Genomic DNA, 23,511 nt, shown 5'->3' with positions numbered 1-23,511 from the left:
TAAGTGTGTCTTGTGATTTTATTAAAGCATAAAATCAACTTATTAGCTGATTTTTATATAAGAACCCACAAAGCTAAAGGCTAAAATGTTAGATTCTTTAAGTGGGCCAATGTGTTTTCTGACTAGATAAAATATAAAATGAGCATTTGGGTATCTAAAGACTAATTTCTAAAATGAATTGTAATTTCAGCTCCCGTTGCGAGCACAAATCAGTGTCTGAACCTGTGTTCTGTTTTTGTAAGATACAGAAATGTTCCATAAGGTGCTTGGGTGGAAGGGTTTAAGCAATTCATTTCATTCAAGACACACACTTCACTCTTTCCTTTCAGGCTCTGGCTATTGCCATACAGGAGGCCAAGCAGCAGCATCCAGACATGCAGGTGACTAAGGCAGTTGTTGTCAGGGAAACAGAATCATCCACTGAGGACCGACACGGTGCATCAGAGGTACAGGTGGCATCTTGACGCCATGCAACAGTGGATGAGATTTTTACATCCTCTAAACTCTTTTGAGGTTAAGGGATTTAACATCCATGTCTCCTTTCTTTGCTGCAGTCCTGATTTCCTGAGACGAGAGTGCCCCCCTTTGGACAAGAAGCGTCAGTGCCCGACCTGAAATTGCCGCCCACCATCCCAGTCGATTAAAGACTACTGCCCGAGGCGCTCTGCCGGAGCCTCTTGTACAAGTTCACACACAAACCTGAAACAGGACTCTTCAAACTATTTAATTTGTATTTGAACGTTTCATTATCGAAATCGTCATCATGTTCAACGGAGTGACTTTTGTTTTTGCAGTCCGGCTGCACAAATAAGAGAAAAAGGAAAAAAAAAAAGCAACATTTATGAATTTTACATGGTTGATAACATGCCACAAGAATTCCAAACATCCGGAAAAATTTAAGACATAATTCAAGTAAATTCCCTGCAAAAAATCTCAGGGTCTATATGTTCAAATCACTCGCTTTGGTATTTCTAAACAAAAACAGAGAACACAGGGAATTCATTGGGAAAGGGGTTTATTTAGATATGAGTGGCTTATACTCTCATCACGTGATTCCTGCTGTGTGTGCTGAAAAAAAAAATGTGTTCACATTGTGTCACTGAGTAATAGAATCTAGTACATGTAGCTCCAGTACTGTTAACGCATCCAGTCACTCGCAGGGTTTAGTGAAAACTGTTTAGTTTTCATAGCTAGTCAAATAAACAAATATCATCCCATCGCACTGAATGATGAAGATGCACTGATTAGAGACGACTGCGATCCTCTGGAGGCGTTTATTCGAGTATTTAGCGAGGACCAGTGTTAGCTATCTAGTAATATTTGACTTCCGTTAAACATATCTCACCTCGACGTGTGGGTGGTAAGTATGCATATCTGCATATATGTCTTGACATTAGGAGCTGTTGATACACAGTGTACCTGTTGTATTTATTCAAACAGTGACAATGTAGTTTCTGAGCATGCTGATGTTTCAGAATGAGCCCAGTCTCTCTCCTCTCCCGGCCTTTAGATACGCGCTCAGAACTCACCTGGATTTAAATCCTCATTGGCCGTTGTGTGTGTAGTAAGTAAGTACATAGAGTAGGCTTACATTCCTTGTTCAAGTCACAGAACGGGCTCCTGCATCAGTAAAAGTAGTGTCTGAGATAACTTTTGCATGATGATGATTTCTTTTGGATGACTGGACTGTAAATGACTTCAGTGGATATTAACTCATCATAAGGAGCGATGATAATGTCCACGACGGGAACACCCTGAGAAATTACAAAGCTGCAGAGACTGAATTGTTAATAATCTAAAGTCTTAAAGAGAAATGATGCGTGTTGGTGAAGGGGGAAAAAGCAGGAAATGTCAAGTACACAGTACACTCAGTTATGACAGCACACTCGATTATTCTGTTGCAGCCCTCTTACACTCTCATCTCTTCTCAAACCGCCAGTGACGTTCAGCTGGTCCTAACCTAGCCGTTTTCTACTTATTTGCCAGTGAATGAACATAATGTGGGCCACATAATGTGAGCTTGCGTTCTGCAACCAAGCTGAAATGGCATTATGCATCAGAGCTCTGGCGACGCTCTTTCGTGTAAAGTACCATGTTAGAAATAAGATACACAGTAGGAGACACATCTTTGGACTTTTAGTTGTGTGTGATTTGGTACATGGGTGTTAGAAGGATGCTGTAGAGATGTAACGTGCCAACTGAGGTAGCAGTCAAACTGTACAAACCCTGGTTTTGTATGAAATAACTTTATATGAGCAACTTTTAATTACAAAGTGTCAGAAGGTCAAACGCACACATTTTTTGGTATGACATGGTTTCCCTTTAAGTATACTGTCTTTAGCGTTTAAAACAATATATAACTTCTGTATCTTTTTCAGAACTCATATTTTATATATAGACCAATACATGCAGCCGAAAAATCAAACAATTGATAAAAAAAATGTCAAAAGCTGCCACTCAAGGTTTATGAGGAAATTAACTTGCTTTCAGACACTAAACTATACGGTCTATGTTCACCTGTCTAGTGTAACTCCTTTTGTGTTCCTTATTTTGGTTCCAAAGTGATGCTTAGTCATGGATGTGGGTGTCAAACTGAAAGGTGGAAAAAAGAATAATGCAACCACGCATACCTTGTACTGTATATTTGGTGCTGTTTAGTGGATTGTGAAGATGTATAGTAGTTAATGGAAATGGGCTTGATGTACACTAGGGGGCACCGGTTACCTAAAAGAAGCCAGCTTAGCTGCAACATCAAGCATACCCAGCTGAAGTCCTTCTCACCATCCTTCACTGGATCGACCAGCATGGTCTGACTTACCTCTCTCTGTCCAGACAAGGCCCACTCACGGACATGTGACAATGACCAGACTGTAATAACCAGACTGTGAATAATCGCAGACCCTCGACTGTGGCTGAGACACCTGGTGCCGAAGTCTGATTGGATGACCTCTGGCAGACCCTTAAACCTAACCTTGTCCTTCTGTACAGAGCTCTCCTTCTTCTTCTCCTCCTCCTCCTCCTCTGCAGCTTCATCTCTTCTGCTCTGCTGCTTTCCACTGCTTAGTGCTGTATCCTTGCTGTACATTGTACTTGCATTCATTTGAAAATGAATAAAGAAGAGAGAGAAAAAACAAGCAGAACAAGATAAATGAGAATCCCTCTGTTTGATCTGTGTCTCTAATACTATACTAGTGCTGTAAATGATTAGAAAGACACGGCTCAGTCATGCGTTTCTTTTTCAGGCAGTGATTATTGCATATTTACCTTTTTTTGCATTTAGGTTGTTTCTAAGTTTTAGTTAAGGTACCATAAATCAAATAACAGCCAGGAGAAAACAATGAGTAGACGCAATTCAAATTTTAGTTTCTGCAAAAAACACCTGTATTTGGAAATCTGGAAAAGTTATCCATAAAACTGTTTCGGGAACACACACACACATTAACATAAATATATATTCTCTTTGTTTTTTTACTCACCCAGCACACATACATATACCTTGCTTATACCGGGTTGGATCCCCTTTTGCCTTCAGACCTGTCGTAATTCTTCACGATATATATTCAACAAGGTTCTGGAAACATTTCACAGAGATTTTATACCATGTTATCACATCCATGTTGACATGATAACATGGTATAGATCTCTTGGGTGCGCATTCATAATGTGAATCTCCTATTTCACATCCCGAAGTTGCTCTGTTTATTTGGGAATTGGTGACCGGAGGCCGTTTGAGTGCAGTGAACTCATTTTCATGTGTAAGAAACCAGGCTGAGATGACTTGATGTTTGTCACATGGCACATGTTGGAAGCCGCCATGATTAGATGGGTACACTGTGGTCATAACAGGATGGAAATTGTCAGTAAAATTGTTCATGTAAACATACAAATGTCAGCAGAATACAAATAGAATATAGAATACTAATGGAGCTTAAGAACTTTTTCAAGTGGTTTTTTTAAGTTCCTTTTTTTTGTTATTTTTTTTTTTTAGCTATTCTTTTATTCAGCTTTGACAGATGTGGTTGCCAGCATCTCATCCAAGTTTCAGATTCCTCTTGGTGGAACATAACAAGTGGAGGTTTCCGACCTCACTACAAGTGGAGGATTTTTATTAGTGGAACAACACTAGAAAATAAGCCTAACACTCTGATAAAGGCTTGCATTGCACAAGAACAATGGTGTTTTATTGAAGAGCGTGCCTGGGGTTTTTTTGTTTATACAATTTACTGCTGAATGGATTAAGCTGAATGTGCAGTACTATAGTCAGTCAAGTTTATGTTCATCCTAATACACTTTTGAACTTAAGCAGAACTCAGTTCCTTTTGGCAAGCTTCCTAAATATGAAGCAATACCAATGCAGCATATTGTAAGGAGCAATTTTAGGAAATCCAGCATCAGTGCTCTCCTCCCTGTGTTTAAACAGCACCAAAGCACTGACCTGATTTGAGCAAGAAACTCTGAAGAAAAAGAGTCCATGAAGCTCGTGCAGTGCAGATACACCATTAGAGGATGTGTTTGGTTAAGCTTAATGCTGCACAGTTTCAACCAGTTTATATAAATCTGTATTCACAAATGAAACAATTTCATTTAACTGCATGCATGAATAGATGTATGAAATTCAATCAGTCATGTGACTGTAGATGATCCCACAGGCTGATGAATAACAGGAACTGAAAGATTTTGGTGTGATGCAGAAAGTTGAACCTGTTCATCTGGACAAAATTTTTTTTTGACCTCATAACAAATTCAATATGAGATTTTCTGCTTGGAAAATAGATCAAATGAAAACCTGAACTTTCACATTTTTCCAAAGCGGTCATAGAGTTGAAAACTCCAAAGAGAAGCAGTAAGTGGGTTAGGCTGTTTTTTTTGTTTTGTTTTGTTTAATTTTATAAGGCTCTGTTAGAAATGTGAAAATTATTCCCATATGGGTGGCCTGATGGAAAAACACAGCACTTAGATTTTGAAGTATGCAAACTCTCCGCTTCAGACATCAATGAAGGAAACAAGGAAAATGGCATTATGTTTATTAAAAGCAGGTTGTTCCGTTTCAGACACCCTAAGCAAGGTACACACACTGACCGATTTCATGCCTAACAGCGGCTGACAGTAAAGTACTCCCGCTACTTTGTAATAAGCTGGAAAAGTCAGTAAATATCTGCCACTTATTGTATTACAATGCTCATTATGAAGGACAGAAGACAAAGGCCTGTTATGTCCTAAAAACGCCTAAAAAACATGATCTAAATTAGAGCATGACTGAGCCAAAATACAACACGGATAAACAAAAGGAGTATAAATAAACCTCTTTTGAATAATAACAACGTGGGATATAACCATAGGACTTAAGGCTCAATTTGGGACCTGAGGATTTCATACATACGCGACATGTGGGACAACCCAGCTGACATTGTTCGGCGTGCCTTTGTTGCACACTTTTCATAGATGAAGGAAGAAGATGAGACATCAATTAGTCAACAGAGATCTGCTGTTTACAGTGGAAGTAATACTGGGATGGACACGCAGCATTTTCTCACAATACAACAGGTATAACTGAACCTTGTAGGCCCCGTACCTTTGGTTCCACTCAGTTTCATGGCAGCTGAGGTTTTGATGTGACATAAAAGCATGAATAAAATCCAGGCAAAAGTTACAAAGGTCTCAGATTCTGGTTGTCATAAAGCAATGAGACTTAGCTCCCTGCTTTTTAGCAGGGGATGACTAATAGTTGTTTTTTCCTCATTAGAACGCAGGAGGTTTTCCAAAGACAGCCCAAAAGATAGCAGGGAAATGGCTTCAACCACTTCCTGTCTCTAAGCGTAATTATACTCATTTGTTTTAGGGCTCCTTCACTCTCTGTCATGTTTAAATCCCATCAACCGAGAAGAGTCCAGTGGAACATACACATCTGTTTAATAAAACCTGCACAGCCTCTTAAGCAAAAACATATACACACATTCTATTGTGGCCTCCAAGATGAAAACCATACGAGAACATCCACTGGTTAGAAAGGAGACGAGTGAAAAAAAAAAACGTCTTCAAAGAGACTGCAGTCGAGCCACGGTGTCCTTTCAGTTCCATAAAAGCAACTTCTGAAAGAGCCAGTTCCTTTCAGTAACCACTTTAGAAAGGTAGAGGAAAAGAATCTTCCCCACAAAGCGATCTTTGTAGAAAGAAGAGGAAAGACACAGTAGTGCAGGAAAGGGAGCAGGTGGGAATGTGGCTGTCAGCCTGTTGTTGTCTTTGACCTGCTTTTTCTCCTCTTAATAAGCAGCTGCAGAGCCTGGTTCCTGCAGACATTTGTCATAGCAGCGTTCTGGCTGTGATGATTAGGGCTGCAAGATTGACCGTGGGGAAGGCCGAGAACTCCGAGGCTGCTCCCGCGGCTATGGCGTCTGAAAAACACAATCAAATCAAAATCCAACAGGCGCTTGGTCTTGCATTTGAAAAGTCTGGCGTGGTCTAGAAATGCATGAAAAAACTGTAGAAGGTCATTGAGTGCAGACTTTTACACGATAAATTATCACAGAACAGAACGGCACTACAGTGCAGTACAAAGAACTGATGCGAGATGCGAGTGCGCGCACTTATCAATAGATGGCACTAGTATAACATGTTCCCTTATGGGGGCGACCCGAGTTTCAAAGAGCTGGACTACTGAGGCGGGCAACAGCAACACACATGGTTTGATCCAAATGGCACATCCACTCTCAAACAACCTCCTGGCCATACTTGGAGAATGCTGGAGACCATTTTGTTGTTGATAGTATGTCTCCCGGTCTGCGGATAAGAGACTATTTTAGAGGTAATGTGAAAGAGGAAATGACTTATTTGAAGACTAATATTACATCAATTAATTTGGAAAAAAAAAGCTTCCTAAGAGAGTCTCTCGGATAACAATTTATCTATTTAATGTAGCTGCAGGGTGTGTTTGTACAAGTGCCAGGCTTGCAGTATGTGCATTGTTAGACTTGCACGGCTTGATCAAAAGAAGTGCTGTCACAGTGGTTCTCTGTAGGGAAACTAGAGGACCTAAATTACTTCCACTCAGAAAAGGGTGCCGAAAAGCTAAAGTGGATATAATTCTTTCCTGACCGTGCACAGGTATATGCAAGGGCCATTTTCTGTATGGCTCAACCCCAGCTTGAAAATATTCTCACAAAAAAAGAGAAAGAAATGTTTCAGGACTGTCCTACCTGCTATCTTGGGGATGGTAATCTGGCGGCTGCTGATCCCTTCACCTCCCTCACTGAAGGGTTTAATTTGGATCACATAGCCTTGGTTGACCGGCAGCGACAACTCCAAGGAGGTGTTGTTGGTCTCCACCACGTTGGGACGGCTGTGTTTGTCCTGGCTGTACATCACCTGAAGGAAACAGAGTGCGAAAGACGATAACAGAGTGTGGCGTGGCATGAAGGCACTCACAATGCAACATATGAGTGTTTTTTTTTTCCTTCCTAGCGTGCTGACAGGAAGATCTAAGTGTGAGCTGCAGCTCGGCGAGTTGGAGTGAGCAGTATCTGAAAGTTAACAAGAACGAGACTCTTGCTTTAGATATCTGCACATGACTGGGCCGGATCACTAGAGGAGAGGGCTCAGTAGAGATAAGGGAGAACCGCCGGAAATCTTCAGTCCTGACTTTTCAACTGCGGTTTGGATGCATCTGCCCATTTTAACACACGCTAAGCTCTCCACTTTCACTTAACTTGAAACGGGAATAATGCGACTAAGACCAAGTCTTCACACTTTTCGCCTGTTTAGTGTAGGAGGCTGCAAATTCGTGCTCCTTTTTATTTACATTTACAAGCCAAGTGACACTTGGAAAGACAGATGAAGATAAAAACCCTGAAGCAGTCATTATAATATCTATTGTGCACTTGATGCTGCTGTGGCAAGTTAAATGTCACAATACGGGAAGATGAACGCCAATCAGATTTTACCTCGTACATGCTTTTCCTGAGATGACTCGCTCAGAAAAGTTGTACAGTTTAAACTATGTGGCTAAAAATAATGGGTGCTGTGGGTGTTCGGGTTATCACAGGACTGCTGGTTTAAGGCGAGGAGGCAATTTGTGTAGGACTTCCGAGGTTAAACTGAAATGCTGCAGAATATTACACCAATGCAGGGGATAAAATGAGGCTCCCATTTATTAATAACACTCCGAGAAGTTCATCAGCACAACCAGTGTGTTCATAAATAACAGCGTGCTCTTATGGAGCAAATGGACCAGGTAACAGTCTATCATTCTCTGTTATGTTACTATCTATAAAACCCTTTACTTGTCAGCGTTGAATTGATTCTTGTTGAGGCAGTCTGCCGTGGAAGTGTAAAACTTTACCTTATATCCTGTGACTTCTGACTCATTCTCCAGGGCGTGCACTTGGTCCCACTTCAGGATGACCTTGGAGTTGGAAGTGTTCCACATAATTTTAACTGGGGCTTGACTGGGCGCTGAGTGAGGACACGGGGAGCGGGGCAAGGGGAAGAAGAAGAAAAAAAAGAGGCTGTCAAGTCGATAAACAGTCACGAACCAACTCAGCATGAAGGAGATTTCTCATTATCAGTTTATCATCCCACTGTTAGGAGTGAGCAGTGAGAACAATCCTATTTTTTTTTAAGTTAATGGGGAAGTAACAAAAAGCCCTGAAAGATTTTGTATCATATTATAACGAGAATACGGCAATTTATATTATTAGCACATGTGAGCGTAAAATTAAAGACATATGTCTGACAATTAACGCTTTAAACCATTATCCACAACTTCAGATTTTCTTGCTTCTTTCTCAGATGTTTGCATGCAGATGACATGAGATGCACCGCTGCAAACGGCAAACAGGGATTAAATTATCGACATCACGTATACAAGACAAATAGGGCAATTTCAAACGTCTATTTCTTTGCTATAACACATGAATAACATAAATAACACGGTGTGGCAGAAACTTACGCCGACACCTGCTTTGACGTCTGTTACTTTCACGCTGTTTGCATCAGTGAGATGCCAGGATACGAAGCAGCATATCAGTGTACGCGAGCAGAAAACCATAAAACCCACCAAAAATATTTAGATGTTTGGAACAATGGCTTTCTAAATATTTTTTTTATGGGAGAGAAAAGCCTTTAACGCATTTCAAGTCTCGACAACATAAAACACAATTCGGTGAAAAAACACCGACTCCGACTTTAAAATGACGCTCGACACAAATGAAAGCGCCACATTGTTTTGCCGTGAATGGTTCCTTCTTCAGTTACTAGTGAAATCCAATACACTGAATGGACCATGCAGCTACAGCCAAAAGAAAAGGAAGAAAAAAACAAAAACAAGAAAAACAATACACAAAGGAACGCTGTCATTCGCCTTCAGTATCTTGTAACCGAAGTCCTTACGCGGTTTCTTGGTTGTGACATTGACTATGTTGCTCTGTGGGCCCACTCCAGCGCTGTTGTAAGCCCGCAGACACACGTAATAGGTGCTGCTGCCTTCCAGATCCCTGATGAGTACTGAAGTTTTATTCCCTGCTGTCCTGATCACCGTTGCTGCCTCTTGCTTTTGCTTCTCACTCCAGTACTGCAACTAAACACACACACATAGAATACACAGACTACACTTTATCTGCTTGCATCTAATTTGTTACTCAATATTCTCTGTGGGCATGAAAGCCAGAGGGCCCTCATATACTGCAGTTTACTTCATAAATGAATAATATAAACACTAATGCAAAAAGGTCACAACGCTATTCTGCGAAAATCAAAAACAGATACATTGCCACTAGCTATTCGTGTTGCTGGTGCTGTCCACCATGTTTGTACGAGACCTATTGTGTGGGCTTGTGTGGGTTTGACCTCATAGCCTAGGATGCGTCTGCGGTTGTTGCTCCAGGGCAGTGGCTTCCAGGTGACCTCTACTTCGGACGCTGATACGCTCCGAGCCCTGAGCCTCCCTGGAGCTCTGCTGGGCTCTGAAAGACAGACACCAGGGGCACCGGGGAAAGAGAGGAAGACATGGATTTATTAAGCCTATAGACGCTGTGTGGCTTAATGAATATACAGAAGCAATAAATTTACTCAGTGGTTTTAACAGACCATGATACCAACGTTAATGTAATAATATGGGAAATGCTCTCATGTAAACATCATTAGCATTTCCTCTTTTATTTATCGTCATACAATTCAGTTCATCTCCATTTTATTTATGCAGGTCCGGTTCCGGCCATCTCCAGTCGATTTATGCTGTAAGGTAAACATCCTATAATAATAGAAAGAGAAAACCAATGATCTGATTATCCCCTATGAGCAATCACTTGGCGACGCTTGGGAGGAAGAACTCTGTTTTAGCAGAATGAGACCTCCAGCGCAACCAGGCTCAGGGAGGGGCAGCCATCTGCCACGACCGGTTGTTGGGTTGATGGGAAGGAGAAGAGAGAAAAGAAGAGCACAGAGGAAAAGATTTTTCTTCTTTTACTGTGCGACTGACAAACTTTGGGTGTGAAAACATAATTACATTTCAGTTATTCCTGGCAGCCTTTTATCGATAAAAGAACCTTATTCTGGTGTTTGTGTATGTGTATGGGTGTAGGTGCCAAAGTTACACACCAACTAAGATTAGGGATGGCTGTCGGAGGTAATGGTCTATCAGCTGAAAATGATGTTAAAGACCAGTAATGATGCTCAAATCTCAATAGTTGGTGTAGTGTCCTGTTACATTAAATATTCATGACAAAATGTGCAATTAGGCTAAAGATGCATGAAGGTAAATTACCAGCCGTCTCAGGACTCAGGACCAGGGACTGTGAGAGTGTGATTTGATCAGCTTATTAGCTTAACTTTGGAGTTCGGCCATCTCTATCATGTTTTTTTTAAACCAGATATTACAGATAAAGAGCAGAGCTTCCAGATACATATCGCACAGTCAAAACTTATTAATCAAGTAGTCATGCCCTAAATCATTCCTTGCTTTATTGTATTTCTCCTCTAATGGAGCCATGATTTACTACATTAGCGTGAACCTGTATTCATAAAGGCTTGAATCTAATGAATGAGGCCATAAATTTATTAGGAAAGTGTTAACTGAGGTCATTTTACTTTAAACTTCTTTATGCAAACAGGAAACTTTCTTCAACGGTGTTTAAGACGAGGAAGATCATTCCATCTTTTATATACAGTCTATGTTTAGGACCAGAAACCAGTGTTATGAAGTACAGTGTTTATTTTAAGCAATAACATCCTTGGAATTATATTAAAATGTGACAAAAAGACTAAAGTCTGTCAAAAAATGCATTATTCCTGCTTATGATCACTGACACGGTGTTTGTGCTTTAGGAGTACACACCTTCCTCTGCTGAGTAGATAGTGGTCACGGGACTGAAAGGGCCTTCTCCCTTGTTGTTGTAAACCCCGACTTTGACTTGGTAAGGGGAGAAGGGAGGGATGCTCTCATTCTTGAAGACATATCTAGAAGCATCTGGGGACGTGACAGCAGCCTGCATCCAGCCCTGCGCCCCGAGTGGGCGGAAAGCCACCACATATCCAAAGCCCGGGCCGCTCTGCATCTCCTCGGGAACAGGCTAAGAAGGTACAAGATGACTCAGAGGAATGACTCAAGAGAGAAATGCATGAATGATCCCGAAGATATTAAAACCTAAAAGAAGCTGAGGGCATTACTGTACACGCAAGACTTTGCACGAAATGATCATCCTGTCTGGTTAAAGGCACATTAAGCAAAATTCAAGACCACAGGATGTCACACCACAGGCCACACCTCACTCTCTTTTCTATTCTGTTTACAAGCTAGAAAGTTTTTGAGCAAAAAGTCAAGCGAAGGGCGATGGAGGGGAGCAAAACGGCAGTAGAGACTTACAATGAGCTGAGATAAAACCAGCGCATGTAAATTAGGGAAATAACAAAAATGAAAACATTGTTGTTTTTCATTCTTTTGTTTTAGCTCACTCTTACTTTGACCTTTGCTTTACATTCAGATGTTAACAACAACAACAGCAAGAAACTCCAAATAACAGTTTCGTAAATGCATTTAAATACATGCTTACCTCCCAAGTGATGACCAGCTCTGAACGTCCTCCACCACCACCACTCACCCTTGCTGGAGTTACCCTGGGAACTAACAGATTTGAACAGGGTTAGATATTCATGTCAAACACATGCACCCAGTATTCTGTTTCTCACCATGAAGTAACATGGCATGGAAACAGGTTTTAGTATTGAACGTGTTCAAAAAAGTTGCAAATTTCTTAAATTCAGACTTCACAAGTTTAACATTGCACCTGTTTGAGATCATGCCAAAGCAACTCAATCTGATTTGAGTGCAGACTTTGACCACGTCACTCCAAAACCTTCTTTTTTGAGCTATTCAGAGGTGAACTTGTCAGTTTGTTTGTGATCATTGTCCTGCTACATAACCCAAGTGAGCTTGAGCTTCGAGGCATGAACTGATGGCCGGACATTCTCCTTCAGGATTTTCTATTAGAGAGCAGAATTCATGTTTCCATCAATTACGGCAAGTCGTCCAGGTAAAGCAGCAAGGCAGCCCCAGACCATCAAACTACCAACACCTTGTTTGACTGCTGCTATGATGTTCTTTTAATACAATTCTGTTATAGTTTTATGCAGACGTAACGGGACTCAAACCTTCCACGAAGTTCAACTTTTGTTGAACTAGCCAGTTTATTGTTTACAGCCCCCAGTGTGGTTCACTGGATTCACAAATCCTTAGAAATGGCTTTGCAAACCTTTCCAGACTCATAGATGTCAATAACTTTGTTTCTTATCTTTTTCTTAAGATTGTGACATGATCTGTTGCTTTTCAGCTCCACCTCTGCACTTTTGTTTGTCCACCTTTATCAGTCATTTCTTCAAGACTAAACTCTTTTCAACAAGGAGCATGAGCACACAAGGAGGGGAGGGGCTGGCAATTATATGGAAAAAGAAAAAATATATACATCAAAAAAGTGTGTTGATGTGCCAGTTCAGACCTGCTGTTTAGTGTCCTAAACAGTGGAGTTCTTTTACCTTTTCAATACTGTTCTACTAAAGCTACCTGGCATCAGTAATTTTATTAGTTCTGTCATGCTTATCTTGCAGAAGCAGAACGTTTACTGAAATAAAATAGGACAATAAAGTTTTTTTTTAAGTATTCAGTACACGATGAGGATGATCCTGAAACTACTTTTCCCGATGTTGGCATCAGAAACAAATGCAAGGAGCTTCTGATACATACGCGTGTCTTTGGTGCGGGCCTTTTTGGAGGGTTTGCTGGGCTCTCCTGTTCCGATGCTGTTGGTTGCCAAGACTCTGAACTCGTAATCCACCCAGGAGCTCAAGTCAGTGACAGTGGCTGACAGCTGCTTCCCTCCTAGCAGCTCAGGAACTGAGAAACATCACAGAAGTAACCTTTCATCAAAGCCCTGCAGTATATGCCACTGATAATTAGCCAAGCGGGTAAAGTTTTAGTTATTTGCATTTTATGTGTGGAGTTTGGAAAGGACAGCTACCAGTTACCCCATCGCTCATTTTTTAACCTTTCACTAAACTTTCTGGACATGCAACCTACAAACACATTTAAATAAGCAAACCTGTGGTAACAGCCTGCCACCCGAGAGAGAAGGGCGTTCTGGCCTGGATGGTATAGCTTAGGATAGGGCTGTGGTTGTCCGATCCAGGACCCCAGGACAGAGAGGCAGTGGTCTCTGTCATCTTAGTCACCTGACAGTCCACAGGGGGGCCTGGAGGACCTGCGAAGACAATAAGTCGCGGGTTACTCAAATATATTGATACATAGCAGCTCAAGATTATAGGTGATATGAGAGACTGAGTAGAAAGTGTTTGTGGAGCTCGAGTGCCACACTGAATTACACCGTCCAAAATCAACACTTACAGTAATGAATGCGTATCAAAAATATAAAAACAGAACATTGATTTTTTCCAGAAAATGTAGACTTTCTACATTTAATAAGATGTTTTTGTGGCTGCGCTGCCACCAGAATCTCTACCAGGGATTGCAGAGATAAATTAGAGCATGCACAATTTAATAAATAGGATAGAAAAAGGGAGAAAAAATGAAAAAAATGCTTTAATTATATACACAAGAAGAAATTATTTGCAATCTTTTATTTAATTTTTGGTATGTTAACATAGACTATAAAAAGCAAAGTTTGTTTCAATCTCTAATGAGTTGACTCACAAGTCAGCTGTAATACATGTGTTCACTTTAATGTGAGTGTAGCTGTTTGCTACTCCAGTGAACTATTGCTATCATCTTCTCCTTTTCTCTGGCGTCTCCAAAATGGAGGTCAGTGAACATTTTATATTTCCTTCTGCTCCACAGGAACATTTGGTGAGCTCTTCCAGTCCACTTAGAATTTACTGCCAGCTACAAGAAAACCATCTGCAAATACTAAGAAATAAGGAGATAATGTGACTCTTTACGCGACGCATGTAGTGCTCATTTCTCATTTTAAGAGGCCGATCTTCCACAGTATAGCCCCAGTTGAGAGCACAGCTGCAGCTGCTCCGCCTGGCTGTGACAGGTGAAGCCGTGGATGCATGTGTTTTTTCTTCAGACCTCGGCTGCTGCTGTGGTTCAGTCTATAGTGGCACTGTATGAATATGTCCAGCTGCTACAATTAGCTACTAAACTGTCACTGTTGGCCCCATTAAAAAAAACATAATGTGTCACAGCCAAAATAATAACCAAAGCACATCCACGGCTGCTGCCACAGTCACAGAGCCAGCTGTGTTATCCCAAAGCTGCGACCGTAATCAGAGCTGGTCTGTCTCAGCAGCGGTAAGAGGGAGAACTGATGAACGAGCTCCATTTATCTAAATGTGACGCTTTAGGTTTGGCCTGAGCAGCCCCAGACTCTCGCTGCAGACACGACCAAAAGAGGTTCACTTTTCTCAATAGTTCAGACAAAATCATTACTGGGAAGCACTGAAATGCAAAGGTATTAAAAGGCGATGCAAGAATATAAGAAAATACAACGACTTTGTACTTTGGATCTAACACAATACTACTACTTTTATCTGTTTAGGGTCTCCGCCCTGAACACATTTGTTGTATTTGTATCTATATTTGGAGTTAAATGGGTAATGTGTACGGTACATACAGGGACTAGTTGCATATTGTCCAAAAATCCATAAGCCCATACGCACATTGTTTAAATGTTAGACAATAACAATGATAAGGGCATTGCATGCTGTGTAATTTTCCTCGCAACTGTGTGTGTAATTGGAACAGCTTAGAAGAAAAACAACAAACTGGTTCAAGTTTGGAAATTCTGAAAGAAAAAAGTTATTAAATAAACATATCTGGGTTTGATCTTCTGTTTTTTCCCCTTACCTCTCACAACCACATCAGTAGCAATAGAAACACTGTCCACCTTGGTCTGAACAGCACAGGTATACTTCCCAGCATGCCTCAGTTGAATATTCCGGATCATAATGTCACCATCCGATCGCTGCTGGTCCAGATGTCACAGGAGAAACAAAACAAAAAAGGGAATAACACAGCATGAAAATGGGACTTTTAAAGTTGCAAAATCAAGGAAAAGAGCTTCAGCACAAGCACTGCGTTGCCGTGATTTATTTTGGCATCCAGTTCCTTGCATCACGAAGGAGAAAGGTACAACGTGAGTCCAGGGACACGCCAAATGACTGAGTGCTGCTTTTCATGATCATTTATGAGCACAGGTCTTTGTGAGGTATTAAAAAGCTTCTTTCAGCTTCGTCCCTTTTATTCTCTCTGATTCCATTTACTCTGCAGACAACCATTCAATGCCAAATGCATTATTAGCTTTGAACTTTAAAGTTGGAGCTAATGTTAAGTTGATGTCTTATCTGTGAAAGTAGGGAACTGTGAAACAGGATGAGACTTGGTAACTACTTTGATGTATAATCAGGGACATTTTAAAGAGATAAAAATTCAGTTGCTCCAAGTCATCCACTCTTTGATACTCGCCACCATTATTAAAATAACATAGGCAAGAATATAATAGGCCACAGATCTCTCACTATGCAAAATGTTATTGTGAGATAACCTTGCTTGCAATATCAAGTGAGACTGCTAGAAAAACTCATAAAAAGTGTAGTCATGGATACAAAAGATAAATACAAAGCAAGGTTTCTGGTTATGCTTGTAGTCCAAGGTTTGATTACTAATCATGTCTCAGCAGGCTTTCACTTTTATTTGATTTAATAATAATTTTTTTTAAAGTATTTGTTCCAGCAACAGAAATGGAAGCACAGGCTCAGATATTCAGAGCTACACCGGGAGGAAGTCTTATTTTGTGCCTGAAATGGCTGTGAAAGCTGCAGCTAGGAGCACCCATTTCCATTTAGGTCCATAAGTATTTGGACAATTACTCCGCTTTTGTTTTAACCTCTATATACCCCCACAGTGGTTCTTAAATCAAACATTCAAAGTGTCCTTAAGGCCTGTGTAGTTTAATCTAAGATGTTTAATAAAAGTATTGTACTGACTGTTTGTTTTTGAATTACTGCCATTTTCATAAATTGTCCTCCACCTTCAGAGATTGGACAATTGACTCGCACGCTGTTTCACAGTCAGGTGAGTTCTGCTCCCCTAATAACAGCCTTTTAAAATGTTTATTTATTATTTTTTTAAATAAGAATATATATGAACAAGACAAATACAATGTCATGTCAAGTAACATCCTTTTATACTGCTTGCCCAGTGTGACATACATAAAATACTGTTACCACAGCCAGTGCTCATGGTTCTCTCTGCCTTCAGTTTTGTTTTCTGCATGATCTATTGTGTTGAGGTGACCAGCTTAGTCATTGGGAAATATGGGTCATTATCTATTTGCAGAGGCTTTTAGATGTTTTCTTCCCAGTGCATTTATTATTTTCATGAATGTCCCACATTTAAAGTTTTTGCTCCTTTCAGATTTATTTAGGTTATTTATTTTTTATTTTTGTTTGTTTGTTTCAGCCCATTGTGACATTGAGTCCTCCTTCACTTGCACTGGCTTCTCATTGGACCTCATATTGGAAGTACCAAGTGCAGAAACAATATTTTGAGCCAGCAGACCTTTTATCTGCTTGTCATGAATCAAGGGAACAATCAATATTCCAGTTACTTTTGATCCTCAGAAACTCTAAACTGCGTATTAAATTTTTACCTTTTAATAAACCCCTTGAATTAAAACTGAATATCTGCACTTCAATTACTTTGTGTTTGATTCAAAATCAGAAAAATTCAGTCTGGCCGTAACTTTATGTCAATAGAGAGAATAATATGTACCTTAAAAGTCAGAGAGGTTTACAAGGGAATCTGGAAATCATGAACTGATTTTACAAAAGCTGTTTCAGAGGTTCTGCAGGTTGAAATCTACAGATATGAATAAAAAAAGTGTTAAACCAAACAACAGGGTGATGTCTGATGTTGGTTTTTGTTTTTTCATTTTAGCTAACGTTTGTTTCTCTGGCTAGACACCATAAGTGACACAATTTATCAGTAACATCCTTTCATTTAAAGCAATTACCTTTATAAGATGCAAGTAGCACGGCTTCTCTTTGAGCTGTAAAATGTTGGCAAGTTAACAAAACTCACAGTGTGACATGAAGCTTTACAGTTAACTCATTCAGCGACTTGCAGTTGACATTTTTCAGTTCACTCCGAGCTTTGCTGAAAAAAATGTCAGCGAGGGCATCAGAAAGTAGAAATCAAATACTGAAATTCAAACATTTAGTGGAACAGCACTTGGATCTTAAAGTATCTACAGTTGTAAAGCTTTTATTTTACGGATAAGGTCACGACTCGCTTTTATTCTATGTAGAGGCTTCACTCTCTTCGAGTTCACGGAGGACTCAATGAATATTAAAAAGCAGACAGCTTTGCAAAAAAAAAATATCCAAAGCATATCCACAAAGTCGCGTTTATGCAAAATACATGAGGTAAGTTATTAACGCAGTAATAATGCAGACTATTTGCATACATCTAACATGTCAGCATGTTAGGTGTATGCAAGAGTCTGATTTGTTTGCTATATGGAACCACAAAGTTTCTTGTTGCTTATGATCATGCCAAAAACAAACAAACAAACAAACAAAAGCAAAAAAAACAAAAGAAATAGAAAAACAAGAAGCCCAGGCCTTATAATTGCTTTTCCTTATTAAAAGATGATGATCACACGTACCACATGGCTGAGCAATGCATTATGAGTTTCTTGGTTGCTGCTTTTGTCAATGTAGGAGGTGTTATTAACAAGCAGAACAAGCAAAATAGCGTCCTCCTGTTCTGTTATTATAATAAAAAACACACAAAAAAAACAATCAAGGTTGCATGATTCATAAGAAATGTGAAGCACTTTGCTCCTTAAAAGCTGAAGCTGGAATACAGTTGCTAAAAAATATGTTATTTTTAATGGATCACAAACTGCTTCCCTGTGTGTCACTTTAATCTATACACAGTTAGGTGGATATAAGAAAACTTGGAGTTTGGAGGAAAAATTCTGTGGACAGAGTGTTAATGACTCCTTTATTATTCCATTCACCAGGTAAAAGATAGTACTAGGATTCAAAACTCTTGCTGTAAACCCATGAAATGACAAAGGTGCTCTCTCGAGTCTAAGGTAATCTTATGAACAGATGAACAAAGTAGGGAGAAAACTCCAAAACACACATGATCCTATGTGAAACACAGTGGAGGCAGTGTGACACATGCTTACAGTAAGATGCAACAGAAGACAAGCACAGCTGAATGAAATTTGAACCTAAACATTTCAATGATATTTCTGAATGAAAGCTAAAAGTCTGCGCTCACTTCAGTTAAATCTTTTTTGTTTCATCACAGACCCAAAATGATCCAAACTGTGTCAACGTCCAAATGTTTCCAGGTTCAATTATCTGTATCTTTTCATGTGTAATAAAAAAATTAGTATGTAGAGAATGTTGTTCTTATATAGAGAGTGAAATTCTTCCCAAGTGGGCTTTCTTTAAACTCCCCCTCTGATGGTATGCTTTTGATTTTAGCTTTACAAAGTCACTGCTGTCAAAAGAAAACATAAAAAGAGGGGGATGACATAGAAGTACTTGTTTTACATCTTAGAAGAGTTTAAAACATCTAGGCAGGAAATCTGTGCTTCATCTGTTTTGCAGTGCTTCTGTAATGAACGTCAAACGTCATTTAAACAACTCAAATCAGATAATTGTGTGTGTATGTGTACGTGGCTTCTGAAGCTCACATTATGATTGTGACCTAAAGGGGATGTTCAGCTTCTAGGCGATAGCTCGTGCTTCCATCATTTTCTACCCTCCAGCCACAGCCTGGACCTCCCTTCAGACCCGGAGATGTACTTACCCCACCAACTTTTTCAAAATAAGCTCCGTGGCTTCCAAAGTGAATGAGCTGCTCGTTGAAAAACCAGGTGAACTTGAGGTCCAGAGTTGGGTCGTGCGATACCTGGCAGGGCAGGACAATGCTCTCACCTACAGTCACATCCAGATGACCTGCTGGACTGGTAATCACAGTTGCCTCTGTAAACCAAAGAGAACCAGTTTACCATGCCATGTACACCTGCTGGTTTTCCTATACCTCCTTCCTATTTAATGTATTTATACATCAAATAATTTACATCCCTGAAATAGTTTCAAAAACAGGACCATGGTCTTAAATATCAATAACCAACAGAGAAGAAGTAAAATAAACAAGTGCAAAGGAAAACTCAAACACCATTATGGCAGGTCAGCTCTGAGTCTGCAATTTAGCTCTGTTTATGTGAGACAAAAAGCCATCCTATTTCATCCCCGGTGTGATGCGCATCAACATAATCTTTGGTCGTCTCAGCTTGCCGTCTCATTCAGCGGCAGGGATTGTGGTGCAGTTCAGAGTGTGGTTCAGTGCGGTGCAGAGAGGACCATAAACCAGGCTGAATGTGAATTATGCATTCATGTCATAAGCATCTAATGGACAGGCAAGCCAGTGCAGCATGTCAGGAGGAGTAAAGGTCTATATTCAGCTCTGTCAAAACAAGGCTGTTTGTTTATCTTCACCCCGTTAGGAGAACCGAATGGTCATAAAAGTATATTCCAGGTGATTCTTGGGAAAGCTTGGCTCTCAATGCAAAATAGGCGAAGCAAAACTTTCTGCTTCCGATTTCATAGCTGTCGCGTTTATTTCCCGTTACAGATGGAAGGAAAATCATAAACCGGCTGCCTCGTTTCCATTGGTGTGCTCTGCACATGGTAATCACCAGTGTGCAAACGTATCGAAAATCAGTATATGCTCAAAAACACATGAGGAAGGTTGATAAGTTTACAAATGAATTCAACGTCTCGGCTCGAATTAGCATAGGAAATACAGAGATCTGTCTGAATATCAACATTATGAGGTGCTGAAACCTAAACAGCACGGCTGAGGTTCAACAGAGTCAAAATAACCCAGAAGTGGAACATCAGCCATCAGCTCCTGGTAAAATCTTAGGAATGATTTACCACTGAGCAGCCAAGTGAAAGCCAATTATCTGCAATTAAGGAGACAGGAGGATAGAAAGCACACACAGATGGAACACCTTTCATATTGATATGGCAAATTAATTAGGCTGCTTGTTTACCCATCCAGCAATTACACACACAGATTTATTAATGCGCAGTTGTATTTGTGGGCAGATGATAAAGTCCAGGATTCATTTTCAATCATCAGGACTGTATCCTTAACTGGTAACTAACTGTGTCTTTCAGCTGCTTGGTGCTGGGAAGGTAATACAGAGTGATTAGTGGAACCTGACTGACTGACAGCCAAACAATGAACTGAAGCTCAGGATGAACCTCTGTAAAGCAGAGGAGGAGAGACTCTAATTTTATAAAAATAAAAATGATTCCAACTTTGTACTAATTGAATGTTTCGGAAATAACAAATGTAAGGAATTGGAGCATATTCTGCTTTCAACAACTGAATACATTTTACATACAGATTTTAGACAGTCGTATAAATATAGCAGAGGATCTATAAAATTGTCATTTCATGTATTTTCATTGGTTGTCAAAAAAAACCCCTAAAAAAGGGAAAAACAAAACAAAAAACAAATTATCTGGACAAATATTAATTAACTAATTAAGCATTACTATAGAATAATTACTGATTAATATCATAAATCTGCATTTTTTGTTTATAAAATTTCTTTCACAGACAGAAAACACATACAGACACATACAGGCACACACATGCATACATGCACACAAATATATACTGCATTCATTGCTATGTGTAAAGAGGCTGTGGGGGAAAATAAGACAGCAAAATAGGGCTTCTTTGCAAAGCAATTTGCAATTTAAAGTACTTGTGAAGAGGAATCACCAAAAGGCATTTTAATAGAGCAGTGTTGTTGACTCTGCTTTTTAGAAAGACCCAGAAAATTCCTTGCTCGGCAAAAGTGCCCGAATTAAAGGGAAAGGAATCTTCAACAAACTAAACATGGCTACATGCCACTCTGCAAAAAAAGTATGAATTAAACATAATGGTGCAAGAATTCAATGGGCCTCATGTTCCACTTCCTCCAGCCACCGTCAATCAACTAATTGGACTGTATACAGTTCAGGTAAGAATAATACCAGGAATTCTGCTTCGCTGTTTGGTCATCAACTTTGCAGTGATGGTGAGTGCTCATCTAAAGAGTAACACTGTGTCTCACAGCTTTAAAGCAGACGCCTATTAGCTTGGGGGTTTTCCATACAGTAAATGCTTTACTTTAGTGCAAAGGCTAGATGGAAAAAAACTGAAGAAAATACAAATACAAACAGATTCAACAAACAAAAACTAACAAAAGCATTAATGAAATACTTGTTAGGGGGGACATACACACTGTTAGTGTGCTTAGACATAGGGAAAATTGTTTTTACCTTTTACCAAAAGGCTGCCAGCACTACTCGCTACTCCAAACTGGTTTCTGGCTACACATGTGTACATTCCAGCATCCGTTTTACTAACATTGGAGATCCGCAGGCTTCCATTATCCAACACCATAACTCTGTAAAGGGTAAAACAACCGTTAATTACACATTTTTACATACTGTATATTTGAAATGCATAAAAACATCAAGTTCATTATCTGATTAATTTGTTAGCCTTTCAGTGCTTTTACATAAGCAGGAACCTAGCATTAACAGTGCCTGCATGACCTGTCGCTGTTATTGTGGGGTGGCTGTTGGTGCTATTTTGGTAGTAGTAGATGCTTTTAATTTTTGACTATAAACCAACCAACTGTAAACAGAAATCAAAGAAATCAAGAAATATTTTCTCTGCTCTTATTGGCATATAACAAGCGTGGAAAGCTGAGAAATGGAGGGAAAAAAGAAAGTACAAAAATGTTGGTGCTCACTCCAGCAGCACTAAAAACATTCACTCGAAAACAGGTCTTAAAAGCATGTCGGTGTCAGCAAGGCCTTGAATATGCACTGAAAATGTGGGCACAAATAACATGTTACAAAATAGGCTTAACGAAATTCATCTTGCCACATTACGGTGTGTTTGAATGTAGTCAAGGACGGATGATAAAAGAGGGAAAAAAAAAACATGTAAGTGGGAAACTTGTTTGTTGAGATCCACTAACGCCTTACGCAACCAAACACTTTAGAAAAGTACGGCCGCGCAGGTGATTGAGGTACAAAATAATGAAATAAAAGGGTTTGATTAATTCTATTTAATGTGATGCCAAAAAAGCACCCCTTTTGACTTGGTGGAAAAAAAGAAAAAATTGGCCACAAGCTGGAGAACAAATGCTCAGATTAAAAGCTAAAAGGATTTATTCATGTGTTCAGCATGCAGGGCAACACAACCATTCATTTCAAAACCCATATTTCATCATGGCATTATCATATATCACTCACACGAGATCGGTTTGATATGTCGCAAAGCTGTTTCATTTTAGCACCTACGGTTAGCATCTAACCTTTCTGCTGGGTTTTAAAAAACACATTTCCACTGCCATTTCTGATTTTCCTTTAATTACTGGATGTAATTCATCACAGCCTTGCTTACTCACCACACTTATCTTGCCATGATTAGAGAAATAGGATATTTGCTGTTTTTCACTTATCTTGATTTCCACTGAAATTAATGAAGGCGTAAACTCACATTATTTATTTATAATTGTCGCTCATTATCAGTTGTACTTTGTAGAAAGAAGGAAAATAAGCACAGAAGCATGACAAACTATTTGTTACAAAAAGCCATCTCTCAGTTGTCACTCTGAAGCCAAAAATGGGACTTGCTGAAATGTCCACACTGTCTCCACCAGCCCTGATCATCCCAGAGGGGAAGCTATATAGAAAAAGTCCCTGCAGTCTTCAATAAAATAGCAAACGGAAAAAAAAAAAAAACTCAACTTTCCCGGTCGTGCAAGACAGCCACTGCTGGTTGAACTAATTTGTTCGGGTGTTGTCAAAGTTATTACAAACTCATTAAGCCTCATGAGCACAAATTAAAATTTCCTAATGTGAAACAGATGTTACACTTAGATCGGGATGAGATGGTTTGACTGA

General features: G+C 39.7%; 2 protein-coding genes across 3 annotated transcripts in view; one reads left to right on the top strand and one right to left on the bottom strand.

The window, feature by feature from the left end:
• The window catches only part of si:dkey-178k16.1 (band 4.1-like protein 1), a 43,410-nt gene extending 40,284 nt beyond the window's left edge, over window positions 1-3,126 (top strand). Inside the window, exons 23-24 of the mRNA XM_039604683.1 lie at window positions 330-446; window positions 555-3,126. Of these exons, the coding sequence (XP_039460617.1) occupies window positions 330-446; window positions 555-560 (123 nt within the window). The 3' untranslated portion in view covers window positions 561-3,126. The remainder of the gene's footprint in view (window positions 1-329; window positions 447-554) is intronic.
• Window positions 3,127-4,994: 1,868 nt separating this feature from the next.
• Window positions 4,995-23,511, bottom strand: part of cntn3a.1 (contactin 3a, tandem duplicate 1) — a 77,442-nt gene continuing 58,925 nt past the window's right edge. For both annotated transcript variants that reach the window (XM_031726420.2, XM_039604682.1), the window contains exons 12-23: window positions 21,871-21,998; window positions 19,334-19,509; window positions 15,350-15,467; window positions 13,584-13,742; window positions 13,229-13,378; window positions 12,042-12,112; window positions 11,327-11,561; window positions 9,841-9,956; window positions 9,385-9,571; window positions 8,336-8,448; window positions 7,194-7,362; window positions 4,995-6,392 (exon numbers count right to left, since the gene is read on the bottom strand). In XM_031726420.2, coding sequence (XP_031582280.1) covers window positions 6,301-6,392; window positions 7,194-7,362; window positions 8,336-8,448; window positions 9,385-9,571; window positions 9,841-9,956; window positions 11,327-11,561; window positions 12,042-12,112; window positions 13,229-13,378; window positions 13,584-13,742; window positions 15,350-15,467; window positions 19,334-19,509; window positions 21,871-21,998 — 1,714 coding nt within the window. In that variant the 3' untranslated portion in view covers window positions 4,995-6,300. The remainder of the gene's footprint in view (window positions 6,393-7,193; window positions 7,363-8,335; window positions 8,449-9,384; window positions 9,572-9,840; window positions 9,957-11,326; window positions 11,562-12,041; window positions 12,113-13,228; window positions 13,379-13,583; window positions 13,743-15,349; window positions 15,468-19,333; window positions 19,510-21,870; window positions 21,999-23,511) is intronic.

Source organism: Oreochromis aureus, linkage group 20 (assembly GCF_013358895.1).
Source record: "Oreochromis aureus strain Israel breed Guangdong linkage group 20, ZZ_aureus, whole genome shotgun sequence".
Taxonomy (NCBI): domain Eukaryota; kingdom Metazoa; phylum Chordata; class Actinopteri; order Cichliformes; family Cichlidae; genus Oreochromis; species Oreochromis aureus.
This window is presented reverse-complemented; position numbering and strand designations above follow the sequence as displayed.